We start from the raw sequence: 25,487 nt of genomic DNA on the forward strand, positions 1-25,487 counted from the left end.
GCTTCTAGAGATTACATTTTGAATAAATGGAAAATGTTAACTTGCAGAAAAGCACAGAGGAGATGATGGTGAAAAGTCAGAAGTATAACCAACCTGCATAAACCACAATGCCCATGACAGCCTCTGTGTTTCTAATGGTGCATCCTCTAAGTAATAAATTCTCTTTACTGAGACCCACACGTTCTTTGTTGGAATGTTCTCTATAAGAAAGACAGCATATACATTTATTTTTAAATAGCAAAAATGGGTATGTAAAAATAAAAATGATTTTTGAATATTCTTGATTAGAGTATGAAGTTAGGCAGTTCACAGGAAAAGATTCAAATCTCTGATGCATTTGCTTTTGTTATTTCAGTTACCCACTTTGGCTGGGAAAAAAAGACACAACAGGTTTCTAACATTCATTGTTTGTCAACTTCTAGTATTGATGCTACAAAAATTAGAAAATAATCCAAATAAGGAAACTATTTCCTCTAGTTGAAACTGTACTTTGGGGTAACTTAATAGCTGATGAGGGAAAAGCTCTTGATGGAATTAGAAAATTACCATTTTTGACCCTGGTGAAATCAAGGATTACACTTAGGCAGTAACAGCCAGTGGCTAAAATCATTAGGTGGAAGGCTGGTGGGGAACTTTATAATGAAAGGATAAGGCTGACAACACCAATCTCAACATAACTACCAATGGGACAAGGGGACATCACAGGCCTCCAGCCTCTAGAAGTTCGAGGACAGAAATTGCTCATCTCCCTCGGAACCTAATCAAGCCTCTAAGAGGGCAAATCAAACTGGGGTCTGTGGCATCAGGGGAACTGTGAAGCCTTTGAAACTGTATGCAATATTTCCCTGTGTGTGTCTATATACATTTGTCATTTTCTAGGGAGAGAACTTCTTGCATCAGATTCTGAAAGTGCCTCTGTACAGTTTGCAGGAAATAAGGCCAGAAAAACATGTTAACCACCAATGCAAGGATGCAGTCAGCCAAAGCTACCAAATCTGCAGTGGTAAGCTCTATGGGCAAAATGACCTCGTCTATTCAACAAATGAGTAGAATGAGGAGGGGGAGTAAAAGAAGTGGTAGAGGGACTCCACCCTCACGAAGGACACAATCAGCTCAATCTAGAATGTGGTAAATTCTACAAGCTAAATGACCCCATTTCTTGGGAGGGGAAATTTAGAGACATATCAACCAAATGCAATGTGTAGACCTTTGTTTTGATCCTGGTTAGAATATATTGACTCTAAAAATTTTTTTGAGATAACTGGAGAAATTTGAACAAAGACTAGGTATTAGATGCTGTCAAGAAATTGTTCTGAATTTAGTTAAATGTGATAAAGATGTTATGGGTATTTTTTTTAAGTTTTTTTCTGCTGTATATTCATAGTGAAGTATTGACATTGAAATGATGTGATTGATGTGGGTGCAGGGAAGGAAGTGGGAGGATAGTTGAAACAAAGTTGGCAAAATTATGAAATAGTTAAAACTGGGTGAGGGCTCATGGGTGTTCATTGCACTTTTCTTCCTAATTTTGCATGTTTGAAATCTTCTGTAAAACAGTTTTAAAATTATCAAAGTAATTACTTGATGAAATTACTATAGTGGCAAAAATACAGAGCAAACTCATTGGAAAATTTTTAAAAATAAGCAAAATGCAACGTATTTCACATATTTTGTGAAAATGCATTCTTAATTTCAGCATTCAAATTAGTTTGTTTTTTAAGCAATCCACTTCGGTCTATAAGTTGTTTCTTCTTTATTATGTATAGGAAGATTGTCATTGTATCTGCTACCCATGCTATCTGGATTACAAGGAAAAGAAAAGAAAAGCTCTTCAAAAAAGGTTTCCTACCACAAAGGAGGAAAATAGATTTGTCATTTCACTCCTCTAATTTGTAAAACACTCTAAGAGGTTTTACATTCCTTCATTTATGGGTTTATGTACAAAGAGCAAACCACAGGGTCATGGTCAGAACTAGCAGTGTCCTTGGGTCTAACCTAATTCTATTTTCTGGATTTACAGATGAGGAAATTAAATCCCAACATTCACATTTCTATGTAGCATTCCCAGGCATGCATCCCAGTCTTGATTTGGTTCCTCATGAATATAGCATTTGTTATCCCTAGAACCTTTACAGAACAGATATAATATACAGAAGCACCAGTTCCAAAGTTCCTTAGTGTATTAAGAATTTTTCCCCTGGGATCCTTAGTTTTCACCATTACATCACTCTAGGTTACCATCATTACATCAAAGCCCAACTTCTATCTTGATTGCACCTGCTCCAAACTCTAAACATGTCCTGCACTTGATGGGTGTGTATTTGGCACTTACAGTGTGGGACTTTCAGATTCCATGTGAGACAATGACTGTCCACATAGAGCTCTCATCCATTCAAGAGCCTATGTAATATCTACCATGTGCCCAGCACACCCACCCGGACGCTGAGGATAGAAAAACAAACTTACACAGTCTTGGCTCCTGTGGTCTAACAGGAAGTGACAGATATAGAAATACGTAAGTAATAAAAATATTATAGTTGTTATTATAGAAATCTGATATTCAGCATACAATGTGGGCACAAATAGGGAAGAAGTCAGTGCTACCTGAGAGTAAGAAGACCAGAGAAGCCATCATTCATACAGAGAGTGAGCTTGAACATCTCAATTTTTGTTGATTTTAGAAAATAGGCTACACAGCAGGAAAAGGACAAGGAGCTCGTTTAGCAGGTAAAAACAATTTCACAGAAAATTACTGTATCCTCCTGGGCTGACTCTACTAAATATACATGCTTTGAGTCAGATTCTATGCAGAGTTCTATATTCCAAGCCACACAGTGATAGACTTAAGTTCCTATTCTTTCCTGTCTAGAAATGTGCCAGAAGCAAGACTGACCTTATCAGGGGAGTCAGCATTCCCAGTAAGAGGCTGTACAAACCTCAGCACCTGAGGTCCAGGTCAAAAAATGTCAGCCCTTAAATCTGACATTTACAAGAGGAAATTCTGTAAATAGTCAGCAGCTGGAGAAAATAATACTAGAAAATGACTCATCCTAAGAGATGGCTTATGAGCACGTTTCTGATGACAGGAACATCTGCTAACGTCTCTTTATCATCTCGCCTCTTTATGATCTATTATATTGCTCACCTACCCTCCAAACACACTTAAACCACTTATGACTCCACAAATGCACTGTGGTCTCAGGCCCCTACACCATTACCTGTGTTGCTCCCTTAACCTGGAATGTCAGCCTTTCTTTGCATTTAGTTGCCTGCCTGGTATCTTCTTATTCTTGATGATTTAATTCTAGCATTACCTCTTTACCTGGACCAAGCCTATTCCCTTTTCCCATTGCATAGCTTCCCGTGCCTGCCTTAACACCTGTCTGTATCAGGTGCTACTTAAAGATGCTACCACTGTGTTCTAAACTTCCTTCCATGATAACTCTAACATTTTAAACAACTTGATTGAGGAATAACTAACAAGAATCATATACGTCTACTGTACATATTTAAAGTGTAAAACTTGATGTTTTGACGTGAAACCATTGCTACAATCAGGAAAACGAACATTATCCATTATTCCCCAAAGTTTCCTTATGTCTTTCTGCAATCTTTCCTTCCTGCCTTCCCCCTCCCAGGCACCCACTAATCTGCTTTCTATTACTATAAAGTAGCTTTCTTTTTTGAGAGACTATATAAATCAAATCATAGAGTATATACTCTTTTTTGTCTGGCTTCTTTCACTCAACATTATTTTGAGATGCATCCATATTGTTCCATGTACCACTAGTGAATTCTTTTTGCTGCAGAGTCGTATTCATTGTATGGATATACCATTTGTTTACCTATTTACCTGTTGATGGACATTTGGGTTGTTTCTAATTGGGGCTATTACCAATAAAGCTGCTTTGAATGTTTGTGTACAGGTTAGTATATGGATAAATGTTTTCTCTTGGGTAACTTAGGAGTGGAAAAACCAAGATCACACGGTAGGTGTGAATTTAACTTTTTAGGAAATTTCCAAACTATTTGCTAAAGTGGCTGTAGCCATTTCCACTCCTACCAGCAGTACATGAGAGTTCCAGTTTCTCTACATCCTGTGAAAAGTTGGTATAGTCAGTTCTTTTAATTTAGCAGTTGTAGCTCTGTGGTTTTAATTTGCATCTTTTCACACAGATATTTGTCGTCCATGTATCTTATTTGGTGGAGTGTCTGTTCAATTTTTTTGATCATTTAAAAAACTGTACTGTTTGTTTACTTATTACTGAGTTTTGAGATGTCTTTCTCTATTCTGAATACAAGTCCTATATGAGAAACATGCATTGCAAATATTTTCTTCCAGTCTGTGACTTATGTTTTCATTTGCTTAGCAGTGTCATTTGAAGAGAATAAGTTTCTAATTTTGATGAAGTTCTTTTATTTAATTATTTTTGTCCTTTTATGGATTGTGCTTTTGGTGTTACATCTAAGAAATCTTTGGCTAACACAAGATACCAAAGATTTCCCCTATGTTTTCTTCTAGGAGTTTTATAATTTCAGGTTTAAATTTAGGTACAGGATCCATTTCTGGTTAATCTTTTTAAGTGGCGAGTCTAAATTGAAGTGTTTTTTTTAAATATAGATGTATAATTGTTGCAGCATCATTTGTTGAAACAACTAACTTTTCTCCACTAAACTGCCTTTGCATCTTTGTCAAAATCCAGTTGCCCATTAATGTCTGGATCAATTTCTGGACTCTAACCTCTTCCACTGACCTATTGGTCTATATGCCAAAAACAAAATCTGGTGGTATTAGCCCTCCAAATCTGTTCTTTTTCAAAGTTGTTTTAGTTAAATGGTTCTTTCTATCTCCACATACATTTTTAGAATAAACTCGTCCATTTCTAAAAAATAAAAAAAAAATAAAAAATAAAACCGTGCTGTGATTTCAATTGGGATTACACTGAATCTACAGATCAATTTGGGAAAAAAACTGATGTCCTAACAATACTGAGTCTTTCAACGCATGAACAACATAGGTCTCTCCATTTAGTTACGCCTTTAGTTTATCCCAACAGTGTTCAGTGGTTTTCAGTATGCAGGTCTTTCATATCTTTTGTCAGATTTATTCTTAAGTATTTCAATTTTTCTGATGCTATTATAAATTGATTTTTAAAGTTTCCATATCTGATTGTTCATTGCTAGTGTATAGAAATACAATTAATTTTTGTATATTGATCTTGTTTCCTACAACATTGCTAAACTCAGTTATTAATTCTAGTAGTTTTTTTTGTAGATTTCATCAGGTTTTCTACAAAGACCATCACACCATCTATGAATAAAAGACAGTTTTACTTCTTTATTACTTGATGCTTTTATTTCATTTTCTTTACATTAGCTAGGCTCTCCAGTACAATCTTGAATAAAAGTGGTGAGAGACAATATCCATGTCTTGTTCCTGAGCTTAGGGGAAAAATGCTTAGTCTTTCACTATTAAGTCTGATGCTAGCTGTACGGTTTTTATAGATGCCTTTCATCAGGTTGAGAAAGTTCCCTTCTATTTCCAGTTTGCAAAAACGGAAGTTAGATTTTGTCAAATGCTTTTTCTATATCCATGAGATGGTCACCTGGTTTTTCTTTTTCACTTGTTAATTATCATTTGTTAATATGGTGAATTACATCGTTTGATCTTCTAATGTTAAGCCAATCTTGCATTTTTGGTATAAGACCTACTGAGCCATTATGTATTAACCTTTTTATATATTGTTGGGTTTGATTTGCTATAATTTGTGTAAATTTTTTTGCATCTATGTTCATGAGGGATATTAATCTTCCTTTAAATGTCTTTGTATTCTTTTGGTATCAGAGTAACGGTATCAGGGTAATTCTGGTCTCAAAAAATGATTTAGGAACTTTTTTCTTCTCTGCCATTTTTTTTTTTAATTTAATTAATTTATTTATTTATATTTTTTTATTTTTGGCTGTGTTGGGTCTTCGTTTCTGTGCGAGAGCTTTCTCTAGTTGTGGCAAGCGGGGGTCACTCTTCATCGCGGTGCGTGGGCCTCTCACTGTCGCAGCCTCTCTTGTTGCGGAGCACAAGCTCCAGACGCGCAGGCTCAGCAGTTGTGGCTCACGGGCCTAGTTGCTCCGCGGCATGTGGGATCTTCCCAGACCAGGGCTCAAACCTGTGTTCCCTGCATTGGCAGGCAGATTCTCAACTGCTGCGCCACCAGGGAAGCCCTCTTCTCTGTCATTTCCTCACAAGATCACCACTATGAAGTAGGTCTAACTAACTCCTCTTAAAAATTAGGAAGGATAAAAAAAAGTAACTTGGCTCAAAAAATAAAGCACTTAAGTGGCACAAGCCAGCCTGAATCAGATAAGACCCTAAATTCTAGATGCCCTTGGAAAGGGATGTAGATGCCATAGGAAGCCTCCAGAATGAACACTGTTGTGGATTCCCATACTTTTTCTTAGATGTGTTTCAAAATCATTGGCTAACTTTTACCAACTGAATTGTCCACCTACTCTAATTCTAATAAGATAGAAGGACACCATCATCCTATCACGTCACCTAAGCTGCCATGTCTGTCCAAACACTTCCTTCCAAATAACTAACATGTCTTGGGCTTAACATGGAGCTCATGTTAAGTCATTCACATACCACTGAAAGAGAGTCTAGGATTATTTTAAGAACAAGGTTTTGTTGTTTTAAAAATATACATAGGTAAATATCAAATAATTAAAATAATCCAAATTTATAGGTGGCTTAACTTACAGCCTTTAGTGATTTAGCTTGGTGTAAGTACACAAAAGTTTTTCTGAGTTAGGCATAATTGCAACATACAATCCCACTCACACCCACAAAGGTAAGTCATGTATCACTCACAGGAAGCCTCGGAATCTGTTGAGGTCATTGTTTGGACTTTCACATTCTATCCTACTGGAGAATTTCTCAGGATCAACTTCAGAGTCCTAAAAAAAAAATATATATATATATATATATATTTTTTTTTTAAATCACCAAACAAAAATTCAAGGTTAAATCTTGAGATTTAAGTGTTTATCCTTTCACCAATTGTTAATATAAAACGAAGGTATTCTTGTCACAAAATTTGTCACAAGTTGCCCAAATGAAGAAAAGTATAGGCATAATTATAAATGAATAAATGAGATCAGAATGGTCCCAGAGCATTAATAAATATCTTCAGGTGATGGAAATGTCTCAATCATATACTGGAATCCATGTAGGACTCCCTGCAGGAGAGAGCTTCTCCTCCTACAGTGCACACTCTTTTATCTGGAAGACACTGAAAAGCTGAAAATACTTTCGTTGTTGTTCTTTAACCATATATGTAGCTTCTGAGATTATGTGTGTATTTATATATATATATATATATATATAGAGAGAGAGAGAGAGAGAGAGAGAGACACACATATATGTATACATATGAGTACTCTGAGCACGTATGCATTTGATCTCAGCAAATTTTATTTAAAAAATTAAAATATGCTAAATATCAATATGTCACAAAATTCTCTAATAGATCAAATATCATCATTTCCATTTTAAGATAAAGAAACTGAGGCATAAAGTGGTTAAGTAACACAGTAATTCAACGGCAGAGTAGGGATTCATTCAAACTTGTGTTAATATAACTTCAAAGGTCTTGTTTCCCTCACCACAGCATGGTGAAGGGTCAGAGCTCTGTGGCATGAAAAGTTACAAATTTCTTAAAAGGCCTTGGTATATACGTAATTACAGATTTTAGGAACAATGACCGATTGATATCTCCAGCTTCAATCAGACATAACATATAAAAATCTAAGTTTAAGAAAAATAAGTTAGAAGTTGATTGTTTCTATTGCAAAAGAATTTTCCAAATTGCAAAATTTGTTGGGTTTCTTAAATTCAGTTCCCAGAAATATATGATCGTCAGACTGAGATGTCTGAACGCCGAAGTCATTAAATCCTATTATCTATAAAATATAGCACACCTCTACTGATATCTGGAACTGGATTAAGCTCTCTAGAATTCCATTTTGTAAAGGTAAAAATGAGTTTAAAAAATCTCTTTATCTGTACATGTGAAAATGAGCTCAGTCATCTTCTGGAAAGAAAATGTTTATGTCACCAATGGAGAACACATTATTTACCTGCTCTGTGTATCCCCGAACCACCTGCCTCTGTTTTAAATTGCTCTCTCCATCAAGACCGGAAGTCTCGATGTGACAGATTCCATCTGGATCAGTGGAAAAGAGTAAAACCATATCTGCAGGAATGACCTCATTACAGGAAAGGCGAATAAAGTCCCCAACAGTAACATCTTTCCAGCATCTGTCGACATATTTTTTCTCTTTCCTAAAATTGAAAAAAAAAAAAAAAAAAAAAAAGTTTAAAAAGAATCTCAAGCCAAAAACAGACATAATAGTTTTTTTTTTAATTTTAGTATATAATTTAAAGTGTTAGGGTGAATTTTAATCTGTTAAATGCTAAAAGGGGAAGCCAGAGAATTGGTAAAACTTAAATTCCGCAACTTGCTTCACCTGAAAATGTAGTTACTAAGCCGCCAAAACATCAATTCTTTTTTCCTGTGAGATTTTGAACCACTATGCTATTTGAGTAGTTCTTGAATAAAATTAAAATTAACATTGGATGGGTTTATTCATATGTGAAGCAATTCCTGTGTGCTATCCTGTAGTCAGGTATCAAGGATCTAAAAAGTGCCCAAGACACATTAGCTGCTCTCAAGAGAGCTTCCTATCTGGCAGATAGGATGGAGAAATTAAAGAAAACCCAAAAGAAATGAAATAAATACCCAGACACAACACTTTAAAAATCATTATACCACCAGATTAACACCCCTAATTATCATTTAATTGAAATACTGGTTAAAGCAGTCCTGTGTTGGCTGCAGTTGATCCCTAGAAAGGAGAATGTCAAATTTTAACTCTTTTCAAAAGTGTAGTTTTCCCAATCTATATATTCAATTCTTTTTAAAGGAAAGGCACATCAACTGAGGTTGACTTGCCATAAATGCCCTGATTTATGTTAAAGTTTTTGCCAAACTTCTCATGCCTTTTCATACCAATGGCATGAATTAAGCTCCACAAAGCATTGTCCTTAGAGAAGAATTAGGACATTTGTATCATAGACTATTATATAACTAGTTAAGCAACATTTCACACACAATACTGCCAACAAATGTTAGGAAGGTCTGTCTCATCCCCCTATCACCTCCCAAATATCTGCAAAGAACTGGTATTTGTCATAAAAACGCACTTATTTTATAAGTAAAGATTTATTTTCTATTACATTTTTGGAGCTCAATATTCAAATGCATTCTCAAAGAAGCCTGGGAGATAGTTATATTCTAAGCTATACGATCTATATGTTAAAAATGAATGCATCATATTAAATAGAAATGCTACCTTAAGCCAATACTTGTATAACTTCTGCTATACAGAATTACATTAGTTATTTAAAAAGAACTACCTAAGAAGAACATTTTCAGGACATATTCTCCCAAAATATCTTATGTACCAGGTTGAATCCAACTAAAAGAATTCCTTATTTACCTAAAGAGTTTGTTAGTTTATCAAGAAAAGTAAATCAATGGTTTAACAATTTTTTTCTAGTATACACCAGTTTACTCTTCCATGGCAGGAAGTAACAGAGAGAAGACCAAAAAGGTAGGCAGGAGTCATATATATATATATATATATATATATATTTTTTTTTTTTTTTAACATCTTTATTGGAGTATAATTGCTTTACAATGGTGTGTTAGTTTCTGCTTTATAACAAAGTGAATCAGCTATACATATACATATATCCCCATATCTCCTCCCTCTTGCGTCTCCTTCCCACCCTCCCTATCCCACCCCTCTAGGTGGTCACAAAGCACCAAGCTGATCTCCCTGTGCTATGCAGCTGCTTCCCACTAGCTATCTGTTTTACGTTTGGTAGTATATATAAGTCCATGCCACTCTCTCACTTCGTCCCAGCTTACCCTTCCCCCTCCCCATGTCCTCAAGTCTATTCTCTGTCTTCATTCCTGTCCTGCCCCTAGGTTCTTCATAACATTTTTTTTTTTTTAGATTCCATATATATGTGTTAGCATACGGTATTTTTTTTTCTCTTTCTGACTTACTTCACTCTGTATGACAGACTCTAGGTCCATCCACCTAACTACAAATAACTCAATTTCGTTTCTTTTTATGGCTGAGTAATATTCCATTGTATATATGTGCCACATCTTCTTTACCCATTCATCTGTCGATGGACACTTAGGTTGCTTCCATGTCCTGGCTATTGTAAATAGAGCTGCAATGAACATTGTGGTACAAGACTCTTTTTGAATTATGGTTTTCTCAGGGTATATGCCCAGTAGTGGGATTGCTGGGTCATACGGTAGTTCCATTTTTTAGTTTTTTAAGGAACCCAGGAGTCATATTTTGAAGGTTCAGTCTTACTGCCATTCCTAGGAGTAGGGATTTCATTCCATAGAAAATGGATATTCACTAAAGGTTCACAGAAGGATATGATTCTATTTCTACCTGCTAACTCCTGCTACAGAGTAACGGATGAATTGTTGGGTGGCAGGCTGGTTAGAAATAGGAATGGCAAGAAACCAATGGAAAGTTATTGAAATAATTCAGGGGAGAGATAAAGATGGTTAGAATTAAGGCAGCAAAAAGGATGGATGAAAGGAGATTAAATCAAGACATATTTGGGTACTAGAGACAAGTATTCTGACTTATTACATGCAAAGTTATCAAGGGTGACACTATGGTTTCTAACTTGTATGGTGAGTGGTGCCTTTCACCATGTCCCAGATTTTAGAATCAACTGATTGCATCATGGTGAAGATGATAAATTTGGTTTGGAAAGTTTTTATTTGAAGTGAGATATAAAATTGAAGAGGTCCAGCATTTTGATGGTTTTGACCAGAAGTTCATGAGTAGAAATATAAACTTGCAAGTCCTAGGTACATATAGGGCAGCTGACACAAGGTAACGACCCAAGAGGAAGTGTCGGAGAAATCAAAAAACAAGGAAATTTCAAAAAGGGAGCCATCATAGTAACAAAAGCCACAAAGGGGTCATACCTGTGATATGTGGTTATTAGAATGCCTGCTATCAAGTTGATAGCATGAAACTGTTGATGCGGAGAGTGAAGAAGAAAGTGAGACCTCCAGTGAATTAAGGCATAATTGGAAGTTGAAGAAGTAGAATATTTCATGAAGTTTAGCCCTGAAATGAATAAAGGGTGAAAGCAGCCACTGCAAGGGAAGGTAAGGCAAAGGACAGTAAGGATGAAAGAACTGGGCATGCACGTAGCATGCAAGGAAGAAGCCCATGGAGGAGGCAAGGTAGAAGAGAGGACAGAGTTGGGGGGTGCTGTTTGAGGCTATGGAGAAGTAACAAGGAATGGAATTAAGAATGCAAATGAAAGAATTACTATTACAAGGCAGGGAGTCACCTTTTCATGTAAAGTCAGAAGAAAGTAGGTGAAGATGTAGATGATGTAAGAAAGAACTGAAGTACCTAATTCATGCTTAATGACCTCTACTTTTTCTACGAAGAAGTCTAGAAGAAAATTTGCTGAGAATTTGTGAAAGTAGGGAGGGAAGACAGATTTGATATTAGGGTTAAGGATTTTATTTTTCTTTCAAACATAAGAAATAGAATTCCTCTAAGGGACAAGTTTATTTACGCTACATTGGAACAAAATTCAAATGAGGTCAATTTTACAATTAAATTAACTTCACTTTTCCCCATTTGGAGTCCATGCTAGGATTTTTTTTAAAGTAGCTAATTTTCCCAATAGGTAGCTAGTTCAGGTCAATTAAACACATACTGATCTTAATTTATGTGAGTTACCATATCAGGTGCTAAGAATACAAAAGTGACTAAGATATGGTGATCTCCCTACAGAAGTTATGGTCAAAATTTGAAAAAGAGACACAAACAGCAATTTTATAAGAGAAGTATGCACAGGTTATTATGGGAGCAAACAGTTGGGACATTTAGCTCTGGAGGAGGTGAGCCTTGCAGGATGATCTAGAGTGAGTCAGGTGAAGAAAGGTGGGACAGTGTTTTAGTCAGAGTGAGAGTGGAGGCACAATGCCATAGGGCATGGGAGAGCATGATGTTTGAAACTACAAGCTAAGTGACAATGCTCATTGCCAATTTTAACTAGCTTTGAGAATTTTTAATTGTGGTAGACTCAACATGATGTTATATTTCCTTCTCGGATATAGAATTAAAAGTAGTAAAAGAACTTTCTCCTTCTCCCACAGCCTAAATGTACAACTAGAATTTCTTGTATCTACTTGGTTATTTGTGCTTCTGTAATTACTCTCACTGGTCAGGATATAGCACTTATAATCCATTCTTCAGGCAAACTTCTAGACCCATTTTGCTTCTTTAAGAATTCAATGTCACACAGCTTTTATGTCAATACACAATCACTGGGGAAAGTTGGGAAGAATACACTGGACTATTAACAGTGATTCCACTGGGGTGGAGGTTGGAAGGAGAGAGGTGGAAAGACAGAAAACATGGACTTCTACTTCCTACTTTAACAAATTGAAAGAAAGAGTGGGATTATGAATGAGTTTTTCTTTTTGATGTTCTTTAGTATTTTTCCAATAAAACACTAAAAACAGTTTATAAAAAGCAAATACTGAATAATCATTGGACACAAGAGCAGCTAAGATTTACTGGATGCTTTATAGTCATCAATTCATTTAATTTTTATATCAGTGTTATGTGGGTGGTACGATGAATGCACTATGCCCCACTCCCCCACCTCTTAGAAATGAGAAAAACTGACTTTGACAGGTTAAGTCACTAGCTCCAGGTCACACAGTTCCTAGTATTCCTGGGATTTGAAACAAGGCAGGTAGCTCCAGCGTCCATCTCTCAAATACTAGACTTTACTCCCAGCTATAGTAACTTACCAATGACCACCAAACAAAACATGGTTTAATTGTGTATTAGAAAGTGAATTTCAAGAACCACTGCTTTGGAAAATGTCACACATCAATAAGGTTAATATCTTAGAAGGCCACTGATATTTAGTCTCATTTCAAGAATCATGAAATTCTATGAATTTATGAGATAATTCTAAAATATTAACATTAGCTAGTATTTTTAAACTCCTAACACCAACAATATGGTGATTTTTAAAGATCAGAAAACAGTATAAGTTCCTGGAGGGCAGGCATTTTATCTGTTTTTTGTTTAAACCTCTAAATCTCTCAGTGCCTACAACACAGTAGGCACTTAAATTTGCTGGATGATTAATAGTTTTATTTTCAGCACACTTCTATTATCCTTGAAGCAAACCTTAAAACGTTACAAATGGCTGCCATTTTAAAGGCAATCTTAAGTCAGGTTTTGGATAATAGTTCATTCTAATGTAATTGGAGTGTAATAAGGTTTAAATGTTTAATTTCTATTTTAGCATTTGTTATTTCTCTATGATACTTTCCCAAAGAAAATTAAGCACCTTGTGAAAGACCACATATTATTACAAATAAGAACCAAATTATCTGCATAGAAATGTTAATATGCTTCTTCCAGAAGCTTGCAAGATTTAATAGCCGCATACTTTCAACTTAATTTTACTGAGAAATAATTTGTCCTCTAAAGTAATTTCTTTATATTTAATAGGAATTTAAGTTAGTACATTAACTTAAATCAACAAGACATGGTCTCAGAGCCCACGTTTATTTCTTTATATCCTTATAATTTGTTCCAAGAACAGGGAGGAGGTGTCAGAACGTAAGCATTATTTCTTCTACACCAAACAAAAGCAAATTACATAGAATAAAAAGACATAAAGAGCTACCCGATTCTATTATGAAATGCAATCATAAAGTGATAATTGGACTAGACCTTAAACAATTGAAAAGAATATTGCATCTCATCTTTAAGTTTATATGCAAATCATCTAAAACAGATCCAAACTATGTCTAAAGGGACCCCTGAGAAAAAAATTATACCAGGTTTCCATTAGGAAATTTTAGTATTCATAAAATCATACAATGTTTTAACAAGTTCTCAAATATTAATTAAATGACTTGATCATGTGACAACCTCTAGCTTATAGTCATTATTAACTTATAATAATCATAATGGCTAACCTTTACTTAGTACTTGAAAGGGTTAGGTACTATGCTTACTGTTTTATACTATTTTATTCATAATGAAGGGAACTGGAGTTTAGCTAGTTTACATAATTTGCCCAAGGCTACACAGCTACTAAGTGAAGGAATCACGATTAGAACTTTTTAGAATAAGCTAAAAAAGCAAACAAACACACCGTAACAACTCTAAACTAGCACTAAAAATCAGCAATTATTTATGTATAAGAATTTGTATTTAAAAATACATATAAGTATTCTTTCCATTTGCTAAATTTGGCATTAGCTGAGCAATCTTAAAATTGGTCAAAATATGGATTTTGTTCATCATATACTCACTGTAAAATCCTATTTCCTACAGCTAATTTTTGAAGGCAGAGACTATATGAACATTTCACCTCTCTATCCCTGGCACATAATAAGCATTTAAATGTCATCAAATGATTCACAGCACTGTTTCAGTAAAGTGCTCTATGACTTTAAAATAAAAACCATGAACTATTTTTTCATTTTTTCTATACATCAATTTTTCTGGTTCCCTTTAGATTAGACATGAGTATAAGAAAAAAAAAGAGAACTAATTTTTCCTTATTTAAGTACAGTTCACATCATCTTACAAAAGAGAAAAAAGTTATTTTGTTTTCTATAATAGGTCTTTAAAATCAATTTTGGGAAAGCCACGGAAGAATTCTAATAATGAACAAAATTCAGAATCCTACAGGTTTTGGCTTAAATATCACTTATTCAGAGAAGTCTTCCCTAATCATTGGCTCATGTAACACTGAAGACAAATTTCCACTATCAGGACAAGGATTTGAGTTATTGTTCTCCCAAAACAACAACAAAAAAATTATGTCATCTGGTTGAACTCTTGGTCAGTCAAGTGAACTTAAATTTGTTCAGAATATACTTGTTTATTATAAAACTAAACTTTTAAACTTAGGTATCATTTATTCTGACTTGGAAACTAGAATAGAACAGAATCTCTAGTCTGACAAATTTAGAATTAGTGTCTTATGAAAGTTGAGTCTGTATCAGAGCACTGAAATCAACCCAAGAAATATGCCAAATGCTCTGAGATCTCAGAATAGTGACAGCATATGTCCAATGGAGCCTCTGAAGTCTTTCCAAAGGCTGAAACAGGTGCCTACCTTTGGGCTCAAAACTCAGTCTTTTAGCTCTTCACATTTTCTCCCTTGAGGATTTACGTCAAACTCCTAACTCGTAAAGGGACTGACGACTTTGAAATTTCTCTCTGTAGCTTTTCCTTCCTTTGAGAACTTCTGTAATATGTGTGCCCTATTTGCCCACTGGGCATTTCCACTTAGATGCCTGTCTTACTATCATTTACAGTTCACTCACCTGAGATGAATTTAATGATCCCTGTTTCTATCAGTGGTACTTTTATCCTCCAAAGCAGAAAAAAAAAAATCACAAAAGTTCACCATATTCCACTGGGTTCTTCTTCATAGTATCTCTTCTATGAATCCCCTCCTGTACTTAGCATCTACTCCCAGTAGTACCCTGGATTGATTAGTAGAGGCAGATCTATACAGAAGCTATTCCCATGACCTGAGAGGACCAATCCTCCTAAAGCACAACCTTTACCATGTTACTTCTTAACTCAAAAGATGCATTCTCTACCACTAAAGGAAAATATCTGTGACGGTTAATTTTATGAGTCAATTTCACTGGGCCACGGGATGCCCAGGTATTTGGTTCAACGTTATTTCTAGGTGTGTCTGTGTTTCTGGAAGAGATTAGCGTTTGAATTGGTGAACTGAGTAAAGCAGATGGCCCTCCCCAGTGTGGGTGGGCACCACCCAATCCGTTGAGGGCCTGAATAGAACAAAAAGGTGAAGGAAGGTTGAATTCACTCTCTGCCTGACTGACTGAGCTGGGACACTGATCCGCCCTTGACACTCCTGATTCTTAGGCCTTCATTCTTGGACTGGAATCTACACCATCGCTCTCTGGCCTTCAAACTACACTGCTGGCCTTCCTGGGACTCCAGCTTGCAGATGGAAGATAGTGGGACTCTTAGCCTCCACAATCCCATGAGCCAATTCCTTGTAATAAATCTTATTCCTATTGATTCTGTTTCTCTGGAGAACTCTTTTACTCAATGTCTAAGCAGTATCCTGGTCATGGAGCGCCTCCAACAGTAGGCTTCAAACTCCGTCTCTAACTTTTTATTTCTGATTACTGCCCCTTTCCTTTGTTACTCCCTTCAGGCCAAGTTAACACACTCACTCACTATCCTCAGAATATTCCATAAGTGTTCCAGACTCTGAAATGAAAACAAGTAACACCAAACCCTTACTTGTAAAGCAATTAACATATTCAGAATTTCACAGATCTATTCCTAATGATGACTTTTTAAGAAGTAGATACATTTCTCATGAAAGGGAACTCCAGAGAATTAACATTATAAACTTTGTAATTTATTTTCATAAAAGCCACCCAAATAACGACTTAAATATATTCCTTCTTGAAAAGGGAACCCTCCTACACTGTGGGTGTGAATGTAAATTGGTGCAGCCACTGTGGAAAACAGTATGGAGGTTCCTTAAAAAACTAAAGATAGAGCTACCATATGATCCAGCAATCCTACTCCTGGGTGTATATCCAGAAAAAAAACATAATTCGAAAAGATACATGCATCCTGATATTCATAGCAGCACTATTTACAATAGTCAAGACATGGAAGCAACCTTAAGTGTCCATCGACAGATGAATGGATAAAGAAGGTAAAGTATACACATACACGTACACACACACACACACACACACACACACACACACACACACACACACACACACTGGAATACTATTCAGTCATAAAAAAAGAATGAAATAATGCCATTTACAGCAACATGGATGCAACTAGAAATCATACTAAGTAAGTCAGAAAGAGACAAATACTATATGATATCACTTATATGTGGAACCTAAAATATGACACAAATGAACTTATCTATGAAACAAACAGACTCACAGACATAGAGAACAAACTTGTGGTTGCCAAGGGGGAGGGCAGTGGGGGAGGATGGACTGGGAGTTTGAGATAAGCAGATGCAAACTATTATATATAGAATGGATAGACAATAAGGTCCTACTGTATAGCACATGGAACTATAATCAGTATCCTGTAATAAATCATCATGGAAAACAATATAAAAAAGAATGTATATACATATAACTGAATCACTTTGCTGTACAGCAGAAATTAACAACATTGTAAATCAACTATACTTCAGTAAAATAAATTTTAAAATATATTCCTCCTCTTTGATCTAGTAATTGCATTACTAATTATAATGCTGAAATAATCATAGATCTTCAACACTTTTGTATAAGAATACTCACTGAAACATACATTCTCAAAATTATATAAATATGGGAAATGTTAAATTACCTTAGAGTCATATTATAGACAATGCAGCTATTAAAAGTACTTTCTTGAAGGTTAAAGACATGGGAAATGTTTATGGTGTAATCTTAGGCTAAAAGAATTAGAATAAAATATATGTAGCAGAATCCCAATTTTGTAAACCATCCCCCATGGGTTTACCCCTACCACACATGCACATGACTTGAAGGAATACATCCCAGCGTGATAAATAATCGTCTCCGGACACTAGCATTGTAGCATTCGTAAATGTAGTCATTAATAAACAGCAGAGTTCACAACTCACCTTAATGGACTTTACTCTTGGCTTTCTATTTCATAAATACTGGAAATACAAGTCTCCAACAGAGCACATGTGCTTCTGAAAAGACCTATTACGAACGCCCTCTGTGGTTGCCGCAGCAGGAAGGGTTTTATAGGCTGCTGGCTTTGTGCACAAAAATGAACACACTTCTCCATTTCTCACAGTTCCTTTCCTCCACAGGAAGCTCATCTTCTCTCTTTTCATATCCCATATTGTTTTTCCATATTCATTCATATTTTTCATATCCCATCCTTTCTTAATCCCAAATTGTAACATCTAGGATTAAAAACTATCTGCTTGCTTTCCTTCTTACAGTTTGAAGTTTAATTCTTTCAGTTCCACTTATGCCTAAATTATAGAAGTTCTTGCTTTATCAGCTCCTGGGGTGACAATGGCTTACACATTATTGTTTTCCTATGATGCCTGAATTTAATTCCCTGTAGGACTTGAATAAATATTAGTTGAAAACACCACCCCCCCTCCCAAAGTGTCCTAGTCACACCGAAGGGGGAAAAAGTAACATTCTGCGTGTTTCTAAATGATGCCTGTGCATTCCCCAGCACAACTCCTGTTACACTTACCTACTGTAAACTTTAGTTACTAAGTTGTTGATCTGCTTGTCAAGTTTGTATTTTCGGTAATCTTCCAAGCCATCTTTAATTGCAATAATTGTAAGGACAGCCGCCAGAGGCAGCATCGTAATTTCCTTTTGGAAGGCTTCTACCAAAGGCACCCAGTTCAGGACAACTAGAAACAGGAAATATAAATTGGCGACTCTGCAACCCAAACACACACAAGGAGGTATTAACAAATCATGTAAAAGCCTGCAGCAAAAGAGGCAAAAGACCTAACGGTGTTTCCCTACAAGTTTCTATCAGCTGATTTTGGATGCTACAAAACAGAGAGAACTAGCAAAATCTAACAAATCTGAATGAACAATTTATTACCCCCCCAGACATCTGGCTTGAGCATACTTTAATAAATGTGAGATATTATTTATTACATATATTATAGTAATATTGCAATGTGACAGTTGTGAGTTGGATAACACATAATATAAATATAAAGCACAGTAGGAAGTACTATTTTCTTTTCAAAAGTTCAAAAAACTTAAGAGGAAATTCAGAGTTAATGTGTTGTAAAACCAAAAAACAAAATAACAAAAACCAACTCTCTAACTTTCAGAAGTTAATTTGATTGTCCAAACATAAGATTCAAACAAGGCTCAAAATACTGGGTCGGCCAAAAAGTTCCATAAAATCTTACGGAAAAACCCCAACAAACTTTTTTGGCCAGCCCAATAATTAGAAAAGCCAGAGGGTTTGCTTTTCCCTAAGATCAATGTTTCCATTTCTGCTTTTATGCTACTCAGAACCAATTTTTTAAGGAACTTCCTCTATTTCTCTATTTTATATATTCAAATATTTCCCCACTGGACCCTAAGGCAAATTCAGGCAGCCTCTTGCCTTAAAAGAAACAAACAAAATCTCAATCTTGCATGGTTCCTTGAATTTTTATCACATACTTTTCCCATAACCAAACTTCTCAAAATAATCTACACGTAGCCCTCCTTCCTCACCTCTAATTCCTTTTATGCTGAAATTTTTTTCTTAGCCCTTTTCGCTATTTCTGTGGCTTCAATGATTTCCATGTGAACTACATCCAAATCTATAGGGCTAGGCCCTGAACTCTGTTCAAGTTCCAGGTTCTAATTCCATCAAGGGCACTAGATTGCAAGCTCCCATAGACAGAAATACCCACAGCAGTTAAAGCCATTAATTCAATAAATTCACATCCGTACTTTAACCATATCCACTGTTCCATGAATGTATATAAAATGAAAAATGAGAATGAATGTATGTGGAATGAATAATAAATGCTGAGAATCTCTATACTGATATTAGCATCTCAAACTCATCATTTACAAAAACAAAATAATCTTCTAGCCAAGCTTCTTTTTACTCCTGTCATTCCTTTTTCTGTTAATCCTCCTGGTCATCACATCTCAACTTGTTCACATCATCTTTTGACTCCTTTCACTTAATTCCCTACATCTAATCCATAGTATCTGTAATGGATTATCCTCCTTTTTAACCCCACATTGTTCTAAGTTCAGGTCTCCGTTACAACTCTCCGGGATATATGCAGCATTTTCCTAAATGTTTTCTCCTGCCTTCAACTTGCCTCTAATTGCATTAGTCACAGAGGACTACTTCCCAGGCCTCCAGCAAATCTTCTATGCTACTGCCATTCTGCTTTTACTCATATTCCTTCCTCCATCTGAAATGTGATTTGCAGACACCTCTGCCTTGAACATCTTAACCTTCATAATTAAGTTCACATGCCACTCCCCTTCTATTGCTCTGGCTAGTAGTATTATTTCTCTTTTTGAGGTCTCCATCCTAGCTGGTAGCACCTTATAACACTCATCACATCCACTATGCCTTTTCATTGTATAAACATCTTGTTTCCCTTGCTAAATATAAAACTCTGTAAGGAAAGAAGCACCATTTAGCCTTGCATTCCCTTCAATACCTAACCTGATCGGAGGGCTTCCATAAATACATATTACTCTGAATTATGTCTTTGTTTCACCTAACCTTACAGCTTACACTGAATTTGCCTCAGAGCTCTATTTTCTCCTATTATCAAGAAGAAAAAGCCAGAATTAAAATACACCATGGTTTAATGGAAAGAACACCAAAGCAAGAGTGAGAAGACTCAAGGCTATAGTCCCTCATCTGCTTTTGGCATCACACTCGCTAAACCACTGTGCCAAACTTAGTTTCCTAATCTGTAATATGAAGGTAACAATATCGTCTCTTGTCATGAGAAAGCATCTTATAAATTATAAAGTATTATGTGAATGTAAGAGGTCATCGTTCCACAACAGACTCTACCAGCATTGTCAAAGATAATGTCACAAGCCTTAGGCTTAGGTAACAACGTTATGAAAATGAAAAACCTTATATATCAATTAGAATGACAAAGAACATTCTAAGATTTTTTTTTTCCCCAAAAATAAAAGTACCTGTGAAATTGTTCAAATAAATTTCTTGGCACAAAATTCAAAAGCGTGTACTTTGTTGTCCGTATTCTGTTATTCACGTAGGTTCCAGAAAACTTTTCATACTCGTCCTGGAGGTGGGGAACAACAACCCGGTGCTTTCCTGCCAGTGTGGGGGTCTGGGAGGACTTGCCCCTGCAGGCAAGCAAAGAGGAATAGCTGTATGGCCTCTCATGATCGTCCCTGTTTGCACCGCCAGTCAGCCGCTGCCAGTGATATCCGGCCCATCGAAGAGGCTCAGTCATGTCCAAATGCGGTGAGATCCAGGTTGTGTAGGTAATCTGGCAAAACAAAGAAAAACCCACTAAAATACTTCTCATAAGCTTCTGGAAAGTCTTAAAGAATAGTAATAATAGTAAAATTAAATTTTTTTTCTATACTAAATAAACAAATGACTCAATGGTTCAAGGTATCAATGTGAGAGTAAAACGAGTCACTGGAACTCCGTTTTAACCAGATCTTTACGAAATAGAGCATACACCTTCTGCCTCATGGGCTGATCACCTGATCACCTAAGCAACAAGAGACAGCCCCTAAAAGGCTACTCCACAACTTGAGGCAAATAATTTGGGCTTACTACGTACAAGTCTCTTAACTTATCTAATCATCAGTTTTCTCATCCGTGAAACGGGACTGTCACACACGTCAGGAAATTGTCATGAGGATTAAGGGAATAACATGTAAATCACCTAGCATAAAGCCTGATATACAATCAGCAGTCAGTAAAACCCATTCTGTGCAGATAACAAAAATGGGGGCTTCCCTGGTGGCGCAGTGGTTGAGAGTCTGCCTGCCAATGCAGGGGACACGGGTTCGAGCCCTGGTCTGGGAAGATCCCACATGCCGCGGAGCAACTAGGCCCGTGAGCCACAACTACTGAGCCTGTGCTCCACAACGAGAGAGGCCGTGATAGTGAGAGGCCCACGCACCGTGATGAAGAGTGGCCCCCGCTTGCCACAACTAGAGAAAGCCCTCGCACAGAAACGAAGACCCAACACAGCCATAAATAAAATAAATAAATAAAATTTAAAAAAAGAAAAAAGAAAATACTCCCTATTTCACTAAAAAAAAATGGCCACAAATGCTTTCCATCCCTGTATGCACATCCTTTTACCCAACAAGTGGTGAAGTCTTTCTCTACCCATTGCAGCTACGCTTGCCCATGTGCCTTGCTTTGGCTAATGAAACACTAGCAAACCTGATACAAGCAGAGGCTTGAAAAGTGCTTGCTCACGGGACTTACCTGACTCCATTTTTCCCACTACCACATGCCTGAGCCTAGGCTGGTCTCCTGGATGAGGAGTACTCCTGACCCACTTAGCAACTATTGCTCCTGTCAACATATGGATGAGGCCACTGACTGCCAGCTGACTGCCAACACGTGAGTGTGCCCAGAGGACACAATCTAGCACCGAGATAAGCTGTCCCAACTGAGCACAACCCCAACTGCCAACCCACCAAACTGAGTCAGTAGAAGTTATGCCACCATGTTTTGGGGGTGGTGTGATAGAAAACAAAACCTAACTCCTATCTAATCTCTTCCTTATTTTCCTCATTTTCAAGTGTTTCTTATTTTCCAAGAAATTCAGCCCTGACTAGAACGTATGTCCATTAATTTAAAAAAGGAAAAAAAAAAGCTAACATTTATTAAGAGCACACTCTAGTCCAAGCACTTTGCAAAGCGTTTTACATGCCTTATCGTATCTAGTATTTACATCAATCTTATGATACAGTCATTATTTCCATTTTACGAAAGAGGAAACAGGCTTAGAGAAGTTTAGTGATATGCTGAAATTCCTGTGATTAGTAAGTAGGTAAGGCTGACTCAAATCAAATCTTTCCAACTCAACAGTCTGCTTTTAACTGTTAATGTGCTTCATTTAACTTTGTATCCAGAGCAGCTGGCACTTAGTAGATACCCAAAGTTCATCCAGCAGGCTACGAGCATGTCAGCAAGTGTGCGGAGGGAAAGGTCTGGAGGCCTTGCTTTCTATTCTTGCTTTATCAATGTCATTGCATTTACTTGATCGTTTTAGGTTGGAGTGCACCTCTGGAGATTTTTAGTAAATCTGTGGGTGTGTCCTGATAATATGAATTGGTAACAAAACCCCCCAGATGAATCTGATTCAGGTGGTCCATGACTGCATTTGCAGAAAAACTAGGTCACGTGCTAGAAACAACACTGGCTAGGGACACAGAGATGATTAAGACCTGGATCCTCATCTCTAGGATCTCAGGGTCTAGGTGAGGCAATAGGTACGTAAATATATAAATGCAATCCCAAGTGCAAAATAGTGTTCAAGGCACTGAAATAGTCTGGGCAAATTATTTAAGCTTGCTTCCTTCCTAAGCTTCATTTTAAGTTTATAACATGTCTATTGACTATTTTCTCTAAAGTGTTATACTAATCAGAAATTAATAGTTTCCCCCTAAGGACGTTAAAACTGTATCCAGCGTTCATGGATCTGAAATCATAAATCATTACCTAGCAGCACTGAAAGATCTGGTCCTATTCTAGTAATTCTAGTGAATCACTATTTTTAATAATCCATTCTAGCTAATACACTTGTTTACTCTATATTGGTCTTTAAGCAATCCCAGGGATTACAGTTATGTAGCATCACTTTATCACTGTATTTACAGAAAATAAGTTGAATCACAAATAATCTCACAAGAACTCATCAGATCTTTAAAATTTATATGATCTAAAGCAAACAAATAACAGGCAGAAAGTCACTTTTAATGGGAAGAATACACTGGCCTCCAAATGTGTGTATTTGTGCCTGGATATTGGACAATATCCAATTGGATACTGGACAATACATAGCGTCTACTGTTAGTGAGAGAAAATACCCATAAAGTTGGTTTTATCAGTTTTATACTAGTAATGGAAACAGTTTCTACCCCATCAGTTTGCTGCCCTTTGGAGTTTGCTCTCTCACTTATCTGTCCATAGAGAGCTAAATCAATGTAAACTGGTCAAAATAATCCTATCTTTTCAATATAATGTTTTAAAAATCTGTCTCTGAAGTAATTTGAAAAGCCTAGTTTTCACTTCAGTGCAGTTGACCATCGAACAATGTAGGGGTTAGGAGTGCCCGCCTTCCTCAAAGTAGAAAATCTACCCATAACTTGTACTTGGCCATCCATTTCCACAGTTCCTAGGCATCCGCAGATGCAACCAACTAGGATTTGGTAGTATTGTAATATTTACTACTGAAAAATATCCGAGTATAAGTGGATCCCTGAAATTCAAACCTGCATTGTTCAAGGGTCAACTGCATATAAAAATAGCTTCTTAACCTATAACTAGTAATGAGAGCTTGGAGTTATTAAAGTAGTTCATAACATCTCCCCAGAATAAGGATGTAAGATAGTGCTTTATCAATGAATCAATAGATAATGTAAAATACTTAACACAAGCACTAAGGGCTTTTCATGCATTTCATCCCATCAGGTGACCATTATGACAAACCTCATAATTTTCAGAAGGTTGAAATTAGTACCAATTTTATATTATTTCTGGCAACTTTAAAAGAGAAGTTTTCACTTGCAATTAAATTCTTATTAAGACAGAGCAGTGTGTATCCCTCTAGGGTCCACAATCTCACACAACAATCTAGATTCTACTTAGATTTTTAAATTTCGGAATACAATTTCTTCAGAACGAAAACTTAGAAATAATTAAACAAATACAGCACGTAGGGGGTGTTAACTTCAGGTAATTCATGGTGTATCTCAAGAACTTCACCTTTCCCCATTCACTGAGTTCTGAAGAGGCAATTCTACGAATGGAAAACATTTCATTGCCAAAGTATCCCTAGGTCCTCTGTGCCTTTTCAGTGCCCTTAGACTTGCATTAGTTGCTCTATTCACTCACATATTGTCCTCCCCGTTCTCCCTTTTCATTCTCAAGGAATTTCAGTAAAGATAGAATTGGGGCTGGCTCACTGCCCTCTCTTCAGCATCCTCTCTCGGTCATGGAGTCTCTGTCCTACTCTCCAAGGCCATGTGGCTTATCATTTTGTAATGTCCCTCCCTCCCTTCAGCACTGCCACTCTTGCCTGAAAAGTAATTATTGGATCGAAGGACTGATATATATAAGATAAAACAGCGGTCCCCAACCTTTTTGGCACCAGGGACCAGTTTCGTGGAAGACAGTTTTTCCACAGATGGGGGGCGGGGGGGATAGTTCAGGCAGTAATGTGAGCCATGGGGAGCGGTAGATGAAGCTTTCGCTGGCCCGTCCACTCACTGCTCACCTCTGGCCCGCGGGTGGAGAGGGGGGGTTGGGGACCCCCGAGATAGAGAAGTTGTTAATGTTTTCAAGGGATTGAACAAAAAGGACCAAGTGTGGAGGTAATTAACATGTGGTAAAAATTCTTTCAAATTTCCAGCTTAGAATTTTTACCATCTTAGATCGAGGAGGAATGACCAAGGATCTATCAATATTTAGTCACTCTAGCTCAGTGCTTACAAAATTTGTTAACTACCAGGCCAGTAAGAAATACATTCTATGATGCAACCTGGAACACAGACACACACATACACACATACAGCTAAAACAAA

At 36.6% G+C, this 25,487-nt stretch overlaps 1 protein-coding gene across 10 annotated transcripts in view; it reads right to left on the minus strand.

Annotated features, from left to right (window-relative positions):
- ATP10D (ATPase phospholipid transporting 10D (putative)) overlaps nt 1-25,487 on the minus strand; it is a 181,807-nt gene that overhangs the window by 105,866 nt on the left and 50,454 nt on the right. For 8 of the 10 annotated variants that reach the window (XR_014244096.1, XR_014244097.1, XM_082390456.1 and 5 more), the window contains 5 exons: nt 20,883-21,199; nt 18,433-18,627; nt 8,137-8,341; nt 6,869-6,954; nt 94-200 (listed from right to left, as the gene is read on the minus strand). Coding sequence is in view for 8 of the 10 variants with exons in the window: in XM_082390456.1 (XP_082246582.1) it covers nt 94-200; nt 6,869-6,954; nt 8,137-8,341; nt 18,433-18,627; nt 20,883-21,163 (874 nt within the window). In the remaining 2 variants the exon portion in view is untranslated. Of the gene's footprint in view, nt 1-93; nt 201-6,868; nt 6,955-8,136; nt 8,342-18,432; nt 18,628-20,882; nt 21,200-25,487 lie in introns of those variants that run through there. The other 2 variants (XM_082390457.1, XM_082390458.1) reach the window with 2 other exon arrangements.

Source organism: Balaenoptera borealis, assembly GCF_965194805.1.
Source record: "Balaenoptera borealis genome assembly, chromosome: 4".
Taxonomy (NCBI): Eukaryota; Metazoa; Chordata; class Mammalia; order Artiodactyla; family Balaenopteridae; genus Balaenoptera; species Balaenoptera borealis.